This window comes from Pan paniscus, chromosome 18, assembly GCF_029289425.2.
Source record: "Pan paniscus chromosome 18, NHGRI_mPanPan1-v2.0_pri, whole genome shotgun sequence".
Classification (NCBI taxonomy): Eukaryota; Metazoa; Chordata; class Mammalia; order Primates; family Hominidae; genus Pan; species Pan paniscus.
Genome location: NC_073267.2, coordinates 90,992,865 through 91,012,124, shown reverse-complemented (window position 1 = coordinate 91,012,124; position 19,260 = coordinate 90,992,865). Strand labels below are relative to the sequence as shown.

At 47.5% G+C, this 19,260-nt stretch overlaps 1 protein-coding gene across 1 annotated transcript in view; it reads right to left on the bottom strand.

The window, feature by feature from the left end:
* Positions 1 to 19,260, bottom strand: part of BCO1 (beta-carotene oxygenase 1) — a 59,441-nt gene that overhangs the window by 34,903 nt on the left and 5,278 nt on the right. Inside the window, exons 2-3 of the mRNA XM_003820890.5 lie at positions 15,213 to 15,341; positions 929 to 1,058 (exon numbers count right to left, since the gene is read on the bottom strand). Of these exons, the coding sequence (XP_003820938.3) occupies positions 929 to 1,058; positions 15,213 to 15,341 (259 nt within the window). The remainder of the gene's footprint in view (positions 1 to 928; positions 1,059 to 15,212; positions 15,342 to 19,260) is intronic.

Genomic DNA, 19,260 nt, shown 5'->3' with positions numbered 1-19,260 from the left:
TAAGATCAGGAGTTCAAGACCAGCCTGATCAACATGGTGAAACCCCCGTCTCTACTGAAAATGTAAAAATTAGCCGGGCGTGGTGGTGGGTGCCTGTAATCCCAGCTACTTGGGAGGCTGAGGCAGGAGAATCACTTGAACCTGGGGGGCAGAGGTTGCGGTGAACTGAGATTGCGCCATTGCACTCCAGCTTGGACAAGAAGAGTGAAACTCCGTCTTAAATAAATAAATAAATGAATGAAATGAAATGAAATGAAATATATACAGCAAAAAATCTCTCCCTCTCCTCAACATCCATCTGCCCCTGTGCATCCTTTCCTAGTTTCTTTATGCATGTACAAGCAAAATTTAATTTAGATTTCTTACTGCTTTTTCACACAAAGTACAGCTTATAACATGCTCTTTCTACACCTTCCTTTTTTTTTCCACTTAGTCTATCTTGGAAAAGTTTCTGTAGAGTGCAAAGAGAACATCCTCATTCCTTTTTACTTCTACATGGCATTTTCTCGTACAGTTTTACTGTTACGGATTTAACCACTCCTCTTTTAATGAACATTTGGGTTGTTTTCAGCTACTTGTTACAACAAATGATGCAGCCATAAATGACAAATACCTGGTGCATGTGTCATTTTCTATGCAAGTAAGCAGATCTCTAGGCTGAAGGGAATATGCATTTATAATTTTGACAGATGATTCCAAATTGCTTTCCCACCAGCCATGTGGGATGGCTTCTAATAATTTGTCAAATGCTCTTAGTCTCTCTGGCAATCAGTGATCAAGAACTATGTAGCACCTCTGGTTAAAGGGCAGTCATGTGGAGTTTTCATCTACCCTAAAGAGAATCGTCAGAGGAGCAAATGCTGGTTATTTCAGCCATCAAGGATAGCAAGAAGTATGAAATTTGCTCAGATTTAAAATAGGCAGTTACTTGGAAAATATGTTTTTGCAGGGGTCCGGATAGGCCATTGTTCCAAACTCAGACACCACAATCCTGTTTGCCTCAATATTGGCGTTGTAGGTATCGCTTCTCAGGTATTTGCTCCTGTAATAGACTTCACCTGCAAGAGAAGAACCAGCATAATCTCAGGCTGACGCCTTCACAGGGCTTTAAAATCAATGTCAGTCCTTGTACGGGTTTTATTGGGAGAAGAAGGTGGTTATTTCACTAGGACAAGCTCCTTTAGTACACAGGGCTGATACAATTCACATTTTAAATATAATTTTATTTATTATTATTATTTTTTTGAGTTTTGCTCTTGTTGCCCAGGCTGGAGTACAATGGTGCGATCTCGGCTCACTGCAACCTCCGCCTCCTGGGTTCAAGTGATTCTCCTGACTCAGCCTCCTGAGTAGCTAGGATTATAGGCATGCGCCACCACGACCAGCAAATTTTTGTATTTTTAGTGGAGATGGGGTTTCACCACGTTGGCCAGGCTAGTCTTGAACTCCTGACCTCAGGTGATCCACCCGCCTCAGCCTCCCAAAGTGCTGAAATTACAAGTGTGAGCCACCATGCCCGGCCTGGAATATAATTTTAGACACACATTTTCTCACTCCTGACTCACAACAGTATGGCTGGATAAGTATGTGTTACGGTTTGAATGTTTTGTTCCTTGCAAATCTCATGTTGAAGCCTGTGATGTTGCAGGTGGGCCTAGGAGGAGGTGTCTGGGTGATGGGGGTGGGTCCCTCATGAATGGCTTAGTGTTGTTCTGGTGATGAGTGAGTTCTCACTCTATTAGTTCATGCAACATCTGGTTGTTTAAAAGATCCCTCCCTCCTCTCTCTCTCTCTCTTTCACCATGTGACATGCCTGCTCCCCCTATGCCTTCTGCCATGAGCCAAAGCTTTTTGAGGCCCTCGCCAGAAACCAAACAGATGCTGGTGCCTTGCTTCCTGTACAGCCTGCAGAACCGTGAGCCAAATAAACCTCTTTTCTTTATAAATTACCCGGTCTTGGGTATTCCTTTATAGCAATGCAAAATGTGCTAATGCAAAATATGTCTGTTCTTAGCTCCATTTTCCATAGGAAGGAACTCAGGCTCAGAAACATTCTTTCACCTTGCCCAAGGTCACCCATCTGAGAGTGCTGACCAGAATCAGTCATCCCTTCCACCCTGTTTGTGTCCCTCCAGGGAAGGAGCAGAGCTGGAGGACTAATCTAGAAGGCTGCATATGTGGGGTGGGTTTCCCCAGGGCCCCGTTCAGTCCTGGGAGCGCTGCCTCCAGAAGCCCAGTTGATCACTTCAGTCTCCCTGGAGTAACGTTTGATATTGAACACAACCAGGAGGTGACCTAATGCCCAATCCTGCGTAGCAATAGAGGGTCAGACCTGTGTTCAATGTCTAATTCATCCAAATTCTGCAGAGAGTCTAACTCATGGCATAAATCTCTTGACCAGTCCATTGAGACCAACCTCAAAATATACCAGATGGTTCTAGACCTGTGTTAGTTTTCTACTGCTGCTGTAATGACTTACCCCTCACTTAGTGGCTTCACACAACATACACTCATTATCTCAGAGGTTGGAAGAAAGTCTGAAATGGGAATTACAGAGCTAAAATCAAGGTGTCCACAGGGCTAGTTCCTTTTGGAGGCTCCAGGGGAGGTCTGTTCCTTGATTTTTCTAGCTTTGAGAAGCTGCTGCCTTCCCTGGCTCATGGCTGCGTCACTGTGACCCCTGTCTCCTGTCCCAGTATCACATCTCCTCTGAGGCTGACCCTCCTGCTTCTCTCTTGAGATTACACTGGGCCCATCCCTAATGTCAGATCACCTCCCCCATCTCAAGATCCTTCATCTAATCACATCTACAAAGTCTCTCTCTCTTTTTTTTTTTTTTTTTTTTTTTGAGATGGAGTCTCACTCTGTCACCCAGGCTGGAGTGCAATGGTGGAATCTTGGCTCAGTGCAAGCTCAGCCTCTCTGGTTCAAAAGATTCTCCTGCCTCAGCCTCCCCGAGTAGCTGGTATTACGGGCATGTGCCACCACGCCCAGCTAATTTTTAAAATATTTTTAGTAGAGACAGGGTTTTGCCCTGTTGGTCAGGCTGGTCTCGAACTCCTGACCACAGGAGACCCACCTGCCTCGGCCTCCCAAAGTGCTGGGATTGCAGGCGTTTGCCTAGCCTGCGAAGTTTCTTTTGCTATGTAAAATAACACATCTAGGCCGGGTGCAGTGGCTCACGCCTGTAATCCCAGCACTTTGGGAGGCCAAAGTGGGTGGATCACCCGAGGTCAGGAGTTTGAGACCAGCCTGGCCAACATGGTGAAACCCCATCTCTACTAAAAATGCAAAAATTAGCTGGGCATGGTGGCACACCCTTGTAATCCCAGCTACTCAGGAGGCTGAGGAGACAGAATTGCCTGAACCCAAGAGGCAGAGGCTGCAGTGAGCCAAGATTGTGCCACTGCCCTACAGCCTGGACGACAGAGCGAGACCCCATCTCAAAAAACAAACAAACAAAAAAAGCAACAACAACAACAACAAAAAACCCACATCCATGGATTCCTCCTGGGGCAGGGGTGAGAGGAGGTCGTTCCCAGCTGGGAATAAGTCAGGAGAAGCTTCAGGGAGGAGGTGGTGCATGAAACAGCTCTTAAAGGATGAGTAGAATTTGACGGCAATATGCTGGGGAGAGACGGCAGAGCTGTCCTGTTCACCCGCTAAGAGGTCTGTAAGCAAACGCCTGGAGTTGGGAAAATGCAGATCCCTTCTTGCAGGCGTTGAGTTCGGCTGGGCTGGAACATTAGAGAGGGATTTGGAGGACAGGAGTGAAATGAAATTGGGAAATGGGTTGAGGGGTCCTACTAGGTCTGCAGGCCTGATAACTTTTTTTTTTTCTTTTTTGAGATGGAGTCACTCTGTCGCCCAGGCTGGAGTCCAGTGGTACGATCTTGGCTCACTGTAACCTCCACGTCTCAGGTTCGAGCGATTCTCCTGCCTCAGCTTCCCAAATAGCTGGGACTACAGGCATGTGCCACCATGTCCGACTAATTTTTGTATTTTTAGTAGAGACGAGGTTTTACTCTGTTGGCCGGGCTGGTCTCAAACTCCTAAGCTCGGGTGAACTGCCTGCCTCGGCCTCCCAAAGCGCTGGGATTTCAGGCATGAACCACTGCACCAGCCCTGAGAACTTTATTTCGTGGGCAGTTTGAAACCTCGGGGAGGGGCCTGAAAGAGGCAGTGTTTTATTTTATTTTGCTGTTAATTCGCAAATGACATTATGATTTTTTCCTTTTACAGAACGCATTTCGTTTTCGTGGTATAGTATGTGCTTCCAGTGTTGGTACAATTACAACACACGGAAAAGCCAAGCCTGGGACACAGTGACATTGCATTCCAATAACCAAAGAGTTGACCTCAGAAACGCCCATCATATGTTGACTGCCACAGGATGGGCTTAGAGGAGACAACATGTTTCCAAGAAATTCTCGCCCAGTGCCTTTTGATATCTTAGGAAAAGGAAACTAGTACTAATAGCCAGCATTGATTGAGCACCAGCATGGTAAACACTGTGCTGGGCACTTGATGTGTGTTATCTGGTTTCATACTCACAACACTGGAAGCAAGTAGAATACTCCAACCAGAAATGCATTCGCTGGAAAAAAAAAAAAAAATCGGCCATGCACAGTGCCTCATGCCTGTAATCCTAGCAATTTGGGAGGTAGAGGCAGGTGGATCATTTGAGGTCAGGAGTTCAAGACCAGCCTGGCCAACATGGGGAAACTCCATCTCTACTAAAAACACAAAAAAAATTAGCCGGGGTAGTGGGCACCTGTGGTCCCCGCTACTCGGGAGGTTCAATTGCTTGAACCTGGGAGGCAGAGCTTGCAGTGAGCCGAAATCGTGCCACTGAACTCCAGCCTGGGCAACAGAGCGAGACTCAATGTCAAAGATAAATAAATAAAGAAAGAAAAAGAAAGAAAGAAAGAAAGAAAGAAAGAAAGAAAGAAAGAAAGGCTGGGCATGGTGGCTCACTCCTATAATCCCAGCACTTTGGGAGGCTGAGGCAGGCGGATCACAAGGTCAGGAGTTTGAGACCAGCCTGGCCTATACGGTGAAACCCTGTCTCTACTAAAAATACAAAAATTAGCTGGGTGTGGTGGGAGGCACCTGTAGTCCCAGCTACCAGCTACTTGGGAGGCTGAGGCAGGAGAATCGCTCGAACCCAGGAGGCAGAAGTTGCAGTGAGCTGAGATCACGCCACTGCACTCCAGCCTGGGCAACAGAGCGAGACTCCATCTCAAAAAATAAAAAATAAAAAAAAAAACATAATGTCATTTGTTAATTAATAGCAAAATAAAGCAAGATCTAAACAGTGCTTAAAGGTTCCAACTTTTTTACCAAATGAAGTACAAAGGGCTTGGGTACTCACAGCCCTGCAGACTTATTTCCCAGCTAATAAAATTGAGGCACAGAGAGGTTAAGCAGCTTGTCTTAAGCCACACAGCTAGTGAGTGGTAATCTGGAGTCGAAGGCCAGCAATGGGCATCTAAAGCTGGCCCTCTTAACCAAGATCCTAACACAGCAAGAACAATCAGTTTGAGTGTTCTGTCTGCACCTTCCAATTAAAATCACTCCTACAGAGATGTGCAGCTTGATGACATCCAGCCTGCTGAGGTTTCACAAACGGGACCTACCCACGCAAACTACATCCTGATCAAGAAACAGGACCTGGGGCCAGGTGCAATGGCTCATGCCTGTAATCCCAGCAGTTTGAGAGGCCCAGAGGGGAGGATCACTTGAGCCCAGGAGTTCAAGACTACTTGGGCAGCACGGCGAGACCCCATCTCTACAAATAATACAAAAATCAGATGGGTATGGTAGTCCCAGCTGCTCAGGAGGCTGAGGCGGGAGGATCACTTGAGCCTGGGAGGTCAAGGCTACAGTGAGCCAAGATCGCACTATTGCACTTCAGCCTGGGCAACAGAGCAAGACCCTGCCTCAAAAAGAGAAACAGGACCAGAGCAGCCCCCTGAACGCTAGCCTCATATATCCACCTTGTCACTAACCTCTTCCCCCTCCAGGGTAACCGCTATCTTGACTTTGAAGAGTTTCAACTTGTTTTGCCCTTGGGGTTGTGTTTCCATGTCCATTGCCAAAGGATTTGAATGTACATTCCAGTGGCAATGACTCCCACCTGTGCACTTGGATGGACATAATGACAATAATAGTAACACTAATTATAAGAAAATTGAGGGGAGGCGTGGTGGCTCAGGCTTGTTGTCCTGGCACATAAAAAGGTGAGGCTAGGTGTTCGAGATCAGCCTGGGCAATGTAGGAAGCCCTTATCTAAAAAAAAAAAATGCTGGGTGTGGTGGCTTATGCCTGTAATCCCAGCACTTTGGGAGGCCGAGATGGGCGGATCGTCTGAGGTCAGGAGTTCGAGACCAGCCTGGTCAACATGGTGAAACCCTGTCTCTACTAAAAATACAAAAAAAAAAAAAAAAAAAAATTAGCCGGGCATGGTCGCACGCACCTATAGTCCCAGCTACTCGGGAGGCTGAAGCAGGAGAATTGCTTGAACCCAGGAGGCAGAGGTTGCAGTGAGCTGAGACTGTGCCATTGCACTCCTGCCTGGGTGACAGAGGGAGACTCCACCTCAAAGAAAAAAATATACAGTAAAATAAAATTGAGGGAGATCATGAAAGACCTGCTAGTTCCTCCTCCAGTCTTCAGGAGGTTATTTGTGTTCCTAAGAGACAATCATCTACCCTTTATGCAAACATCTTTTCAGGGGTGGTTACTGTGTGAATAAGTGTCACTGAGATATTTCTTTCTCCTTTCTTTGTGAGACAGGGTCTTGCTGTCACCAGGCTAAGGGCAGTGGCGCAATTACAGCTCACTGCAGCCTCAATCTCCCAGCCTCGAGTGATCCTCCCACCTCAGTTTCCCAAGTAACTGGGACTACAGGTGCGTGCTACCATGCCTGGCTAATTTTTTATTTTTTGTAGAGATGGGATCTTGCTATATTGCCTAGGCTGGTCTTGAACTCCTGGACTCAAGCGATCCTCCCGCCTTGGCATCCTGAAGTGCTGGGATTACAAGTGTGAGGCACCGTGCCCAGCCTCACTGAGATATTTCTGTAGGGGGAGATTTATTCCTGGGCAGCAGAAAGAAATATGGAGGAACGGTTAGGAGCCTGAGCTTTGGGGCTGACCAGGCCCTGAGTTCATGCTTTCAACCATTATTTATTAACTGCCCTGATGGGCCAGGAGTGAAAATGTAACAATGAGCAGAATGGCCAGGATTCCTGTTGCTAAGGAGGCTCAATCTCCACATGGATATGAATCCTGGCTTCATCATGTACCAACCATGCACTTGACCTTGGTAACAGTCAGGAATCTGTCCCCTCCACTATGACATGAGGATCGTGACACAGTCCTTGCAGAGTCACGTGACATTTGAGGCTTGCAAAGCACTGTGCACATAGTAGGTGCTCAAAAAAAGCTGCGTAGAGTATTGAGATGCAGTAGACAGAGTGATCAAGGCTTCGGCTCTAGGTTTCATCTCATCCAGGTTGGGTGACCTTGGGCAGGTCTCTTAATCTCATCGAGCCTCAGTCTCCTTGACTGGAAGCTGGGAATCACATAGTCCTCCCCTTCTAGGTAGGCAGTTTTATTATCTTTATTTTTTATTTTTGAGACAACATCTTGCTCCGTCACCCAGGCTGGAGTGCAGTAGTTCGATCTCGGCTCACTGCAACCTCCACCTCCTGGGTTCAAGCAATTCTCCTGCCTCAGCATCCTGAGTAGGTGGGATTACAGGTGCCTGCCACCATGCCTGGCTAATATTTGTATTTTTAGTAGAGAGGGGGTTTCACCATGTTGGCCAGGATGGTCTTGAACTCCTGACCTCAAGTGGTGAGGTGGGCAGTTTTAAACGAGATGAGGTGATGTAAGGGGTCCTGCACATTGACTCCCAGCATGCGCTTGGTAAACAAAGGCTGTTGAAACTGCATCGTCCAAGAAAATCCGGGTGGCAGGCGGACTCATCTGTGGGTGAGCAAGGCCACACATACTCACTGGTCCTCAGCTACATGCTACATGGAGACAGAGGCCCACTTAAGGCCACCCTTATCTCCCCCTTGAGCCAGCCTGTCTTTCACTGGTTACTGTTGCTGGGAGTCACCACCCACAAGGCATTGGCTAAGGTGCTTGACCTGAAATGTTGAATTCTGTTCACTTGAAATATTGGCTGGGTGCTGTGGCTCACGCCTATAATCCCAGCACTTTGGGAGGCCGAGGCAGGTGGATCACCTGAGGTCAGGAGTTCAAGACCAGCCTGACCAACATGGTGAAACCCCGTCTCTAATGAAAATATAAAAATTATCTGGGCATGGTGCTGGGTGTCTGTAATCCCAGCCACTTGGGAGGCTGAGGCAGGAGAATTGAGCCTGGGAGGTAGAGGTTGCAGTGAGCTGAGATCATGCCACTGCAATCCAGCCTGGGTGACAGAGCAAGTCTCCATCTCAAAAAAAAAAAAAAAAAAAAAACACACACACACACAAGAAAAGAAAAAAAAAAAGAAAGAAAGAAATATAAACACCCAGGCTGGGTAGTGAACAGGCTGCCCATTTCCTATAAACATCCAGCCCCAGAGCATGGAGTGCCTGGTGACCACAGGAAAGTAGGTGTCTGGAATTACTCAAGGCTGACCCTGGACTTTGAGGTTGAGATTACAGAAGGAGCCTCCATGCATTCCCCAGCAGTCTGCTTTCAGGAGAGCCCAATTAGCCACATTCCTTCTGAAGGGACATGTGCCAACAGACGTGCTCCTGCCTGGGATCTTCTAGAACTAGGTCAAGTTTGATATTTTGGGGAAGAAGGGAAGATATATATATATACACACACACACACACACATATATGTGTGTGTGTGTGTGCGTGTGTGTGTGTGTGGGTATATATAAAAGAAACTTTCCAATGTTCAAATCCTGGTGGGACAATGACTTTGCCTGTTAATTTTATTGGAAAATTAACAAATATCATTAATGAGGGAGACTTGGAATCACTCATCTCTATGCCTGCTTTGTAAAAACGTTTTACTTTGAAATAATTTTAGATGTACAGAAAGGAGTGTTCTTCTACCCTTCACCCAGCTTCTCCCTCTGTACTCTGCGTTTTTTGTTCATATCTTTGTTATTTTTTACATGTTTTCCTTTTTTAAGTTTTTTTAGATGAAGTCTCACTCTGTCACCCAGGATGGAGTGCAGAGGTGTGATCTCGGCTCACTGCAGCCTCTGCCTCCAAGGATCAAGTGATCCTCCTGCCTCAGTCTCCTAAGATGCTGGGACTATAGGTGCATACCACCATGCCTGGCTAACTTTTTGATTTTTTGGTAGAGACCAGGTCTCACTATATTACCCAGGCTTGTCTTGAACTCCTGGGCTCAAGGGATCCTCCCACCTCAGCCTCTAAAAGTGCTGGGATTATAGGCATGAACCACAACCTCTGGTCCCTCTTTGTTTTTTTTTTTTTTAGGGTATTAATTTCTACTGGCCTCTACTGAAGGCCACAAGCTATTTTCTGCCTTTTTGTTTCTTGCTCCAAAGTCTTTTCTCTAAGTTAGATGTTTGGTCTTAAGCACCTAACCTGCATCTACACTGGAATCACCTGGGTGCTTTAAAAAGGTACAGAAGGCTGTTCACTAGCCCACGGTTCTTCTGATTATTAGTATTAATAACATGGTCTTGGTTAGGCCTGGGCAGCCAGGCTAGAGGCCCATTGTGGAGGGATTGTCAAACCTCAGAGGGCTCGGGGTCACCTGGGAAGTGTGTCAGAAACACAAACGCTATCTTTGAGGACTATGATGCACTCAAGCCCTGTGCAGCTTTCAGGATTCAAAGCTTTACTGAATGGCCAGGCGCGGTGGCTCACACTTGTCATCCCAGCACTTTGGAAGGTCCAGGCAAGTGGATCACCTGAGGTCAGGAGGTCGAGACCAACCTGGCCAACATGGCGAGACCCTATCTCTACTAAAAATACAAAAATTAGCCGGGCATGGTGGCTCATGCCTGTAATCCTAGCTACTCCAGAGGCCGAGGCACGAGAATCGCTTGAACCTGGGAGGCAGAGCCTGCAGTGAGCCGAGATCGTGCCACTGTACTCCAGCCTGGGCAACAGAGTGAGACTCCATCTCAAAAGAAAAAAAAAAAAAGAAAAAAAGCTTTATTGAGAAAGGAGGCACACAAACCACTTTTTGAGAGTTATTGGCTTTGTGTTTTCAGCTTATCAGGGACCCCAACCTCCCCCACGTGTTCTCTTCTGAACCCGCTAGAGTGGAACTGAACATTTCTGGTGTATCTTCCCACCATTAGACAATGGGGTGCCACGGAGAGTCCTAGAGGAGAGGAGAGATGAAGCCAGGCTATGCCACACCAGCACTGGCAAGCTGGCAGCACTGAGAGGATTGGGATGGAGAGATGGGGAGGCAGGAGCTGGTGGGAAGGGGAAACAGGGCTGAAATGCACAATGGTTAGGACTTGGGATTCTGAAGTTAGAGAGTATTGCGTTGATGTCTGACCTTTACCAACTCTTGGCTGTGTGCTTTTGGGTAAGTGACTTGGCCTCTCTGGGACTTAGTTCCTCATCTCTAAAACTGTGGTAGTCCCCAGGCTATCCTCCTCAGGAGTGACGGGGAGGGCTGAGTTGTGGATGGACATGAAACACTTGGGGCAGGGCCCAGCAAACCCTCTTTGTAGTAAATATTGAAGAGTTTGATTGGGAAAGTATTGCCTCTGTCTACCAAAACAACGACTGCCTCTCTGTACCATCTCAGCTCCATATACAGCTTCCAAGCGCCCCTCTGGGCCAGGCCCCATGCTAGATGATGAAGACACCACAATTCAGGCAGGCTCCCCGCACTCTGGGCCTTCCCACCCTATGCCGCAGATTGGCAAAATGATGCCTGCCAAGCAGAGTGGGGCATGAACCCTCAGACGCTGGCCTAGGTCTAAGAGAAAGATGGAGGGAAACCAAATCATTGGGTGTAATTCCTGGGTTTCCTATTTTCCCAGCCAATTCCAGATTATGAATAAAACTGACTCGGCCGGGCGCGGTGGCTCACGCCTGTAATCCCAGCACTTTGGGAGGCCCATGCTGGTGAATCACCTGAGGTCAGGAGTTCGAGACCGGCCTGGCCAACATGATGAAACCTCCATCTCTACTAAAAATACAAAAAAACCTAGCCGGGGCCGGGCACAGTGGCTCACACCTGTAATCCCAGCATTTTGGGAGGCCAAGGCGGTCAGATCACGAGGTCAGGAGATCAAGACCATCCTGGCTAACACGGTGAAACCCCATCTCTACTAAAAATACAAAAAATTAGCCAGGCCTGGTGGTGGGAGCCTGTAGTCCCAGCTACTTGGGAGGCTGACGCAGGAGAATGGCGTGAACCTGGGAGGTGGAGGTTGCAATGAGCCGAGATCGTGCCACTGCACTCCAGCCTGGGTGACAGAGCCAGACTCCGTCTCAAAAAACAAAAAAAAACAACAAAAAAAAACTAGCCGGATGTGGTGGCATGTGTCTATAATCCTAGCTACGCAGGAGGCTGAGACATGAGCATCACTTGAACCTCGAAGGCGAAGGTTGCAGCGAGCCGAGATTGTGCCACCACACTCCAACCTGGGTAACAGAGTGAGACTCCATCTCAAAAAAGAAAGAAAGAAAGAAAGAAAGAGACCATGGAGGAGCTGGCAGCCTGGAGAAGCAATGCCTCATGGAAGGAAAACCACTGGTGCTTTTTTTCGGAGACGGAGTCTCACTGTGTCACCCAGGCTGGAGTGCAGTGGCATGATCTCAACTCACCACAGCCTCTGCCTCCCGAGTTCAAGCAATTATCCTATCTCAGCCTCCCGAGTAGCTGGGATTACAGGTGCCTGCCACCACATCCGGCTAATTTTTGTATTTTTAGTGGAGATAGGATTTTCCCATGTTGGCCAGGCTGGTCTTGAACTCCCGACTTCAGGTGATCTGCCCACCTCGGCCCCCCAAAGTGCTGGGATTACAGGCGTGAGCCACCGCGCCCGGCCACCACTGGTGTATTTACCTTCTATGTTCCTCATCCAGAACAGTATTTATTTCCAAGAATCATTGGGAACTTCTGTTTAGAAAAGAAAGGAATCATTAAGATTTAGTGCTGTCAGCAAAATATGGAACCACCCATTCTGTAGCTGAGTCACAGTAAAATCTGCCAGGTATTGCAGACTCAGAGCTCGCGCTTTTCACCCATGGTGTCTCTATTCATGTGTAAATGTTAGAGCAAGTCACTGGCATAGAGTACACATTCAAAAAATAATTGCTGACTAGCTCAAAAGAAATTAATAGTTATATAATTTTTTTTTTTTTTTTTTTTTTTTTTTTTTTTTTGTGAGAGGGAGCCTCGCTCTTGTTGCCCAGGCTGGAGTGCAATGGTGCGATCTCAGCTCACTGCAACCTCTGCCTCCCGAGTTCAAGCGATTCTCCTGTCTCAGCCTCCCAAGTAGCTGGGATTACAGGTGCTCACCACCACGCTCAGCTAATTTTTTGTATTTTTAGTAGAGACGGGGTTTCACCATGTTGGCCAGGCAGGTCTCGAACTCCTGATCTCAGGTGATCCACCTGCCTCGGCCTCCCAAAGTGCTGGGAATACAGGTGTGAGCCATCGTGACTGGCCAGTAGTTATATGAAATTAAGAACAAATGCTTATTGAGCAGGTATTGTGCACGAGACATAATACAGAGCTCTTTACACATTCGTTTAGATCTAATAGCAGCTCCATGAGATACGCTATTGATATGTCCATTTTACAGAAGAGACTGAGACAGACAGGGTCAGTACCTTGGCCAAAGTTACACAGTTTAGGTGCATGTTAGCTAGGATGGTGGAGCTGGGATTCAAAGCCACAGATAGTGATGGTGGGTTTTATTTTTATGTTTAATTATTTTTTTAAAATAAATTAAAATAGAAATGGGATCGGCCGGGCGTGGTGGCTCATGCCTGTAACCCCAGCACTTTGGGAGGCCGAGGTGGGCAGATCACCTGAGGTTGGAAGTTTGAGAACAGCCTGACCAACATGGAGAAACCCCATCTGTACCAAAAATACAAAATTAGCTGAGTATGGTGGCGCATCCCTGTAATCCCAGCTACTTGGGAGGCTGCGGCAGGAGAATTACTTGAACCCAGGAAGTGGAGGCTGTGGTGAGCTGAGATTGCACCATTGCACACCAGCCTGGGCAACAAGAACAAAACTCTGTCTCAAAAACATAAATAAAAATAAAAATAAAAAACAAAATAAAATAAAATAGAAATGGGGTCTCACTATGATGCACAGATTGGTCTGGAACTCCTGGGCTCAAGCGACACTCCTGCCTCCACCTCTCAAGGTGTTGGGATTACAGGCATGAGCCACTGTGCCTGGTCAATGGTGATTTTTAATCTATTAAGCATCTACCAGGTGTCAGGCCCTTGCTAGAACGTCCAGTACTTCCAGTGATCCCAACAGCTCTCCAGGGGAGGATGAACAAGCTCATTTTACTGATGAGGAAACTGAGGCTGAGAGACTTAACATGATCCCAGTTTGACCACATTAGAACACAGGAATTAAAGAAAAATTTTGGAAAGCCTGGAGCATTTGGACACAAATCTGTCCACTGCGTGACCCGAAGCCCGCTAAATCCATCCTGGACCTCTTTAAGAACTCAGCTCTTGATTTTGTGGCATAAACTGGCTCAATGGCCAACAGCAAAGAATTTACATTCCACCTCATGAGCCAGACACCTGAACTCAGAATTTGCCTTATTTGTGATGCCCTATATTTAGCCATTTCCCTTTCCACTCAGGGAGACCCCTCAACTTATTGTGTAAGTGGTCTGGCTCTCTCTTGCTTAATGGGCAATATATGCTTTGCTCTTTCCAGCTCTGTACTCTTCCTTTTTTTTTTTTTTTTTTTTTTTGAGACAAAGTCTGGCTCTGTCTCCCAGGCTGGAGTGCAGTGGCACAATTTCAGCTCACTGCAACCTCTGCTTCCTGGGTTCAAGCAATTCTCGTGCCTCAGCCTCCCTAGTAGCTGGGATTACGGGTGTGTGCCACTATGACCGGCTAATTTTTGTATTTTTAGTAGAGATGGGGTTTCGCTATGTTGGCCAGGTTGGTCTCAAACTCCCGACCTTGAGTGATCTGCCTGTCTCGGCCTTACCAAAGTGATGGAATTACAGGCATGAGCCACTGCGCCCAGCTACCAGCTCTGTCCATTTCCTGTTTCAACTTTAGGCATGTCTGATTCCTGTACTCTTCCACCTGCTCTTGCCTACCTGATTGAGGATGTATATTATTTTGCAAGATTAACTATTTGAAAAAGAACCTTGGACTCCTTTTTAGGAAAGTCTGTGCTTGTGGTTGGCTGAATAATGTACCCCTGACAAATATCTCCACATCTAAATCCCTAGAACCTGTTGAATGTGTGACCTGACATATCAAAATGGACTTCGTAGATGTGAATAAGGATTTTGAGATGGGAGATTATCTAGGGATTATCTGAGTGGATTCAATGTAATCACAAGGGTCCTTATAAGAGGGAGGCAGGAAAGTCAGTCAGAGGAGGAGGTGTGAGGATGGAAGGAGAGAGAGAGAGATGGCAAGACAAGATGCTCTGCTGCTGTTTTAAAGATAGAGACGGAGGCCGGGCGCAGTGGCTCATGCCTGTAATCCCAGCAAATTTGGGAGGCCGAGGTGGGCGGATCATCTGAGGTCAGGAGTTCGAGACCAGCCTGGCCAACATGGCGAAACCCCGTCTCTACCAAGAGTACAAAAATTAGCTGGGCATGGTGGCACATGCCTGTAATCCCAGCTACTCAGGAGGCTGAGGCAGGAGAATCACTGGAACCTGGGAGACGTAGGTTGCAGTGAGTCAAGATTGCACCATTGCACTCCAGCTTGGGCAGCAAGAGCAAAACTCCATCTCAGGGGAAAAAAAAAAAAAAAAAAAAAAGACAGAGATGGAGCCACAAGCCAAGGAAAGCGGCTTCTAGAAGACAGAAAAGGGAAGAACGTGAATTTTTTTCCTAGAGCCTCCAGAACTGAATGTGGCCCTATGAACACCTTGATTTCAGTTCAGTGAGACCCGATTTAGACTTCTGACCTCCAGTCCCTAAAATAATAAATTTGTGCTGTTTTAAGGCACTGCATTTGGGGTCCTTTGCTGCAGCAGTGGCAGCACACTCGTGGGTGTTCTCACCGTCTCTGATGGTGAAGCTGTGGAGCAGGGCAAGGCCATCGAACCAATGGTTGTATCTGGACTCCCCAACTGTGTGCATCCCAGGCCCGTTGCGGAGCAGGGTTCCCTGCAGCCATGCTGGAATCTTGCCTGAGAAAAGAGAGAATGTTTAGTTTCCCGTTTCCACCTGCAAACCAAAATGCTGGAAGAAATGGTCACGGAAAGGAATTTGAGACTTGTAGTCCCAGTACCACTCCTTGCATCTGTTTGTTTATTCTACAGTCATTTCCAGAAAGTGTATAATGTTTTGGGCAGTTGGCTAGCACTAAGGGTACCAAGATGGAGACACTGTCCCTGTCCTCACATTGCCCCCTGACCATTAAGAGACAGATGAATAAACAGACACCCAAGATCCACTGTGGTCAAGGCAATGCTGGTTGTGTGTTGGCTCACACCTGTAATCCCAGCACTTTGGGAAGCCTAGGTGGGTGGATCACCTGAGGTCAGGAGTTCAAGACCAGCCTGGCCAACATGATGAAATCCCACCTTTACTAAAAATACAAAAAATTAGCTGGGTGTCGTAGTGAGCGCCTGTAATCCCAGCTACTCGGGAGGCTGAGGCAGGAGAATCACTTGAACCCAGGAGGCAGAGGTTGCAGCGAGCCGAGATTGTACCACTGCACTAAAGCCTGGGCAACAAGAGCGAAACTCTGTGTCAAAAAAACCCAAAGAAAAACATAGCTCATTGTGGTGGCATATGCCTGTAGTCCCAGCTGCTTGGGAGGTTGAGGTGGGAGGATCACTTGAGCCTGGGAGCTCCAGGCTGCAGTGATCACACCACTCCACTCCAGCCTGGGCAACAGAGCAAGACCTTGTCTCAAAAAATTAAAAAAAAAAAAAAAAAAAAAAAAAAAAGATAGGGGCAACGCTACAGAGGTAGAAAAAGGTTCTTGGTGAAACAGAACAGCCCTCGGGTGGGCTGAGAGCAGGAGGGTGTGGTCAGCTTCCTGGAGGAGGCAACCTGGCTAAGTCTTGAGGGAGAGTAGGTATTCGACTCACAAAGGCAAAAGGAAAGAACATTCTAGAGCTGTACTGTCCAATATGGTAGCTATCAGCACTTGAAATGTGGTTGGTCTGAAATGACATGTTTTATAAAAATGGAATATACACCAGATTTCAAAGACTTAGTATGAACAAAAGTGAACCATCTCATTAGCAATTTTTAAAATATTGATTTCATGTTGAACTGATAATATCTTGGATTTGTTGTGTTAAATAAAATATACCATTGAAATAATTTCACCTGCTTCTTTTGACTTTTTTCAGTGTTTCTACCAGAAAATTTAAAAGTGCACGTGTGGCATAGGTTCTCTTTCTAGGGGACAGCCCTGCTCTAGAGGCAGGGTGCTGCAGAAAATGCTGTTGGTGCCTCCACCCAAGTCCCCTCAGCGTTCGTCTCTTCCTACAGGCTGCTTTCTGCAAATGCCTGCAGCTCCCTGCCTGAGTGCTTGGTTCTGACTGCGGGTGGGGCAGGTTTTGCCTACATGCAGGAAGAGCAGGAAGCACCTCGGATAGGTAATGCCCCTGGAAGCTGCTCTCACCCAGTGATGGATGCAGAATTGGGGGACAAATCCCGCCATTGCCTTGCCCTCCGTTGGGATCACGAGAGGCATGTTTTACATCATGCCCAGGGGATTTAGCTCCAATGGCCTCAGCAGCCAATGGCTCGACAATGCCCCATTTATTGATTTCCTTCTCTCTTTTTCCCTGAGTTCCTCCTGATGTTTCTTGGGATCACGTGCCAAACAAACCACTTAGCCTTGAATTCTTGCCTCTGGAGGAACCCAAAACAAGAAGATCAAAACCAGGAGGCTGGGCATGGTGAGGCATACCTGAATCCCAGCACTTTGGGAGGCGAGGCAGGCAGATCGCTTGAGGTCAGGAGCTCGAGACAAGCCTGGCCAACATGGTGAAACCCCGCCTCCACCAAAAATACAAAAATTAGCCAGGTGTGATGACGGGTGCCTGTAATCCCAACCACTCTGGAGGCTGAGGCAGGAGAATTGCTTAAACCTGGAAGGGGGAGGTTTCAGTGAGCTGAGATCACGCCACTGCACTCCAGCCTGGGTGACAGAGCAAGACTCCGTCTCATAAATGAATGAATGAATGAATGTATGAATGATCAAGACCAGGAGACAGGCAAGCTGTTCAGTAAGACTGGACCGTCATTTTCAAGCAAGAAAATTGTAAGCAATGAAACTGCAGAAATAACAGGGGCCAGGGGACAAAGGTCAACAGGATCACACTAAGGGTCCTGATCTAACCCTCAGAAGAATGGGGCACCTTTGATGGTTATAATAGGGAAGGACAGGACCAGATATTTTCTGCAATTTAAAAAAATTTGAGATGAAACTCATCAAAGTGTACAGTTCAGGGGGTTCCAGTGTATTCACAAGGTTGTGCAACCATCACCTAATTCCAGAACATTTCATCACTCCAAAAAGACATCTCCCTTATGCATTAGCTGTCACTCCCTCTTCTCCCCTTACCCCCAGCCCCTGGCAGGCACCCATCTACTTTCCTATGGATTTGCCTGTTCTGGATTCCATATAGATCAGTGGTCCCCAAACTTTTTGGCACCAGGGACTGGTTTTGTGGAAGATAATTTTTCCATGGATGGTGGGGTTGAGGGGTCAATTCCTATAAGGAACACACAACCTAGATCCCTCATATGTGCAGTTCACGACAGGGTTCACGCTCACAGTAGGGTTTGCACTCATATGAGAATCTAATGCCACCGATCTGAGAGGAGGCAGAACTCGGGCAGTAATGCCGTGCGGCCCGGTTCCTAACAGGCTACAGACTGGTACTGGTCCATGGCTCGAGGGTCGGGGACCGCTGATATAAATGGAATAGGATCTTGGAGCTTCGAAGGTTGTCTCCACCCACGGTGTGGAGTGTGGACTGGGAAATTCCCTGATAGAGGCAGGAAGACCAGAGAGAGGACCTGGGGATTCCACAGGGACGGAGAGAAATGGATGAACAAAGCTAGATGGAAGACACAGAACTGATGGGCCTCTATTTGACTAAATACGGGGGGATGTGCAGTGGAGCACTGAAAAATGACAGCCGAGGCCAGCGTGGTGGCTCAGGCCTGTTATCCCAGCACTAGGGGAGGCAAAGGCGGGTGGATCACTCGAGGTCAGAAGTTTGAGACTAGCCTGGCCAACATGGTGAAATCTCATCACTACTTAAAATACAAAAATTAGTTGAGTGTGGTGGTGGGTGCCTGTAATCCCAGCTATTCGGGAGGCTGAGGCAGGAAAATCGCTTGAACCTAGGAGGAGGAGATTGCAGTGAGCCGAAGATTGCGCCATTGCACTCTAGCCTGGGCGAAAGAGTGAAACTCCGCCTCAAAAAAAAAAAAAAAAAAGCCAAGTCTCTTGCCTTGGGCACCTACATAATCGTGGCGCCAGGCACAGGCACCCAGGGCACAGGAGAGGGGGCAGGCTTGAGAAAGAGCAGGGAGAGAGGCATCTGAGAATATAATTAAATCCCTAGATAGGACAAGAACACTTATATGCATTCATACACCAGCCACTGTGTTCTAGGTGGATTAAACCACTTAATCGTTGCAGCAACCCTATGTGGGAGGTGCCAGGCTACATTCATCAAACAGAAAAGAACACTGAGGCAGGAAATGCTTAAGTTGCCAAAGAGGTCTCAGAACACACGTGTGTCGGCACAGCCAGTTACAAAGCCAAAACCTTTGCATGTGCTCCCTGCATGGACGTGTCAACCCAGGCACGGTTTTTAGTTAGCTGTCTGCCCATGGATGTCACCAACTGATTAGGCTCAACCCAGGCCTGGACGGAGAGTCAGGAGGCCTGTTCTCTGCAGGCTGCCTGGCTTTGGCAAGTCACTGCCCCTCTGCCTCAGTTTCCCATCTGTCAATAGGGAGGCTTGATGTAGAGGAATGGTTCTCACCTTTGGAATCGCCTGAGGGCTTGTGAACACACAGCTTGCTGAGCTCCACCCCCCAAGTGTCTGACCCCGTGGGTCTGGGTAG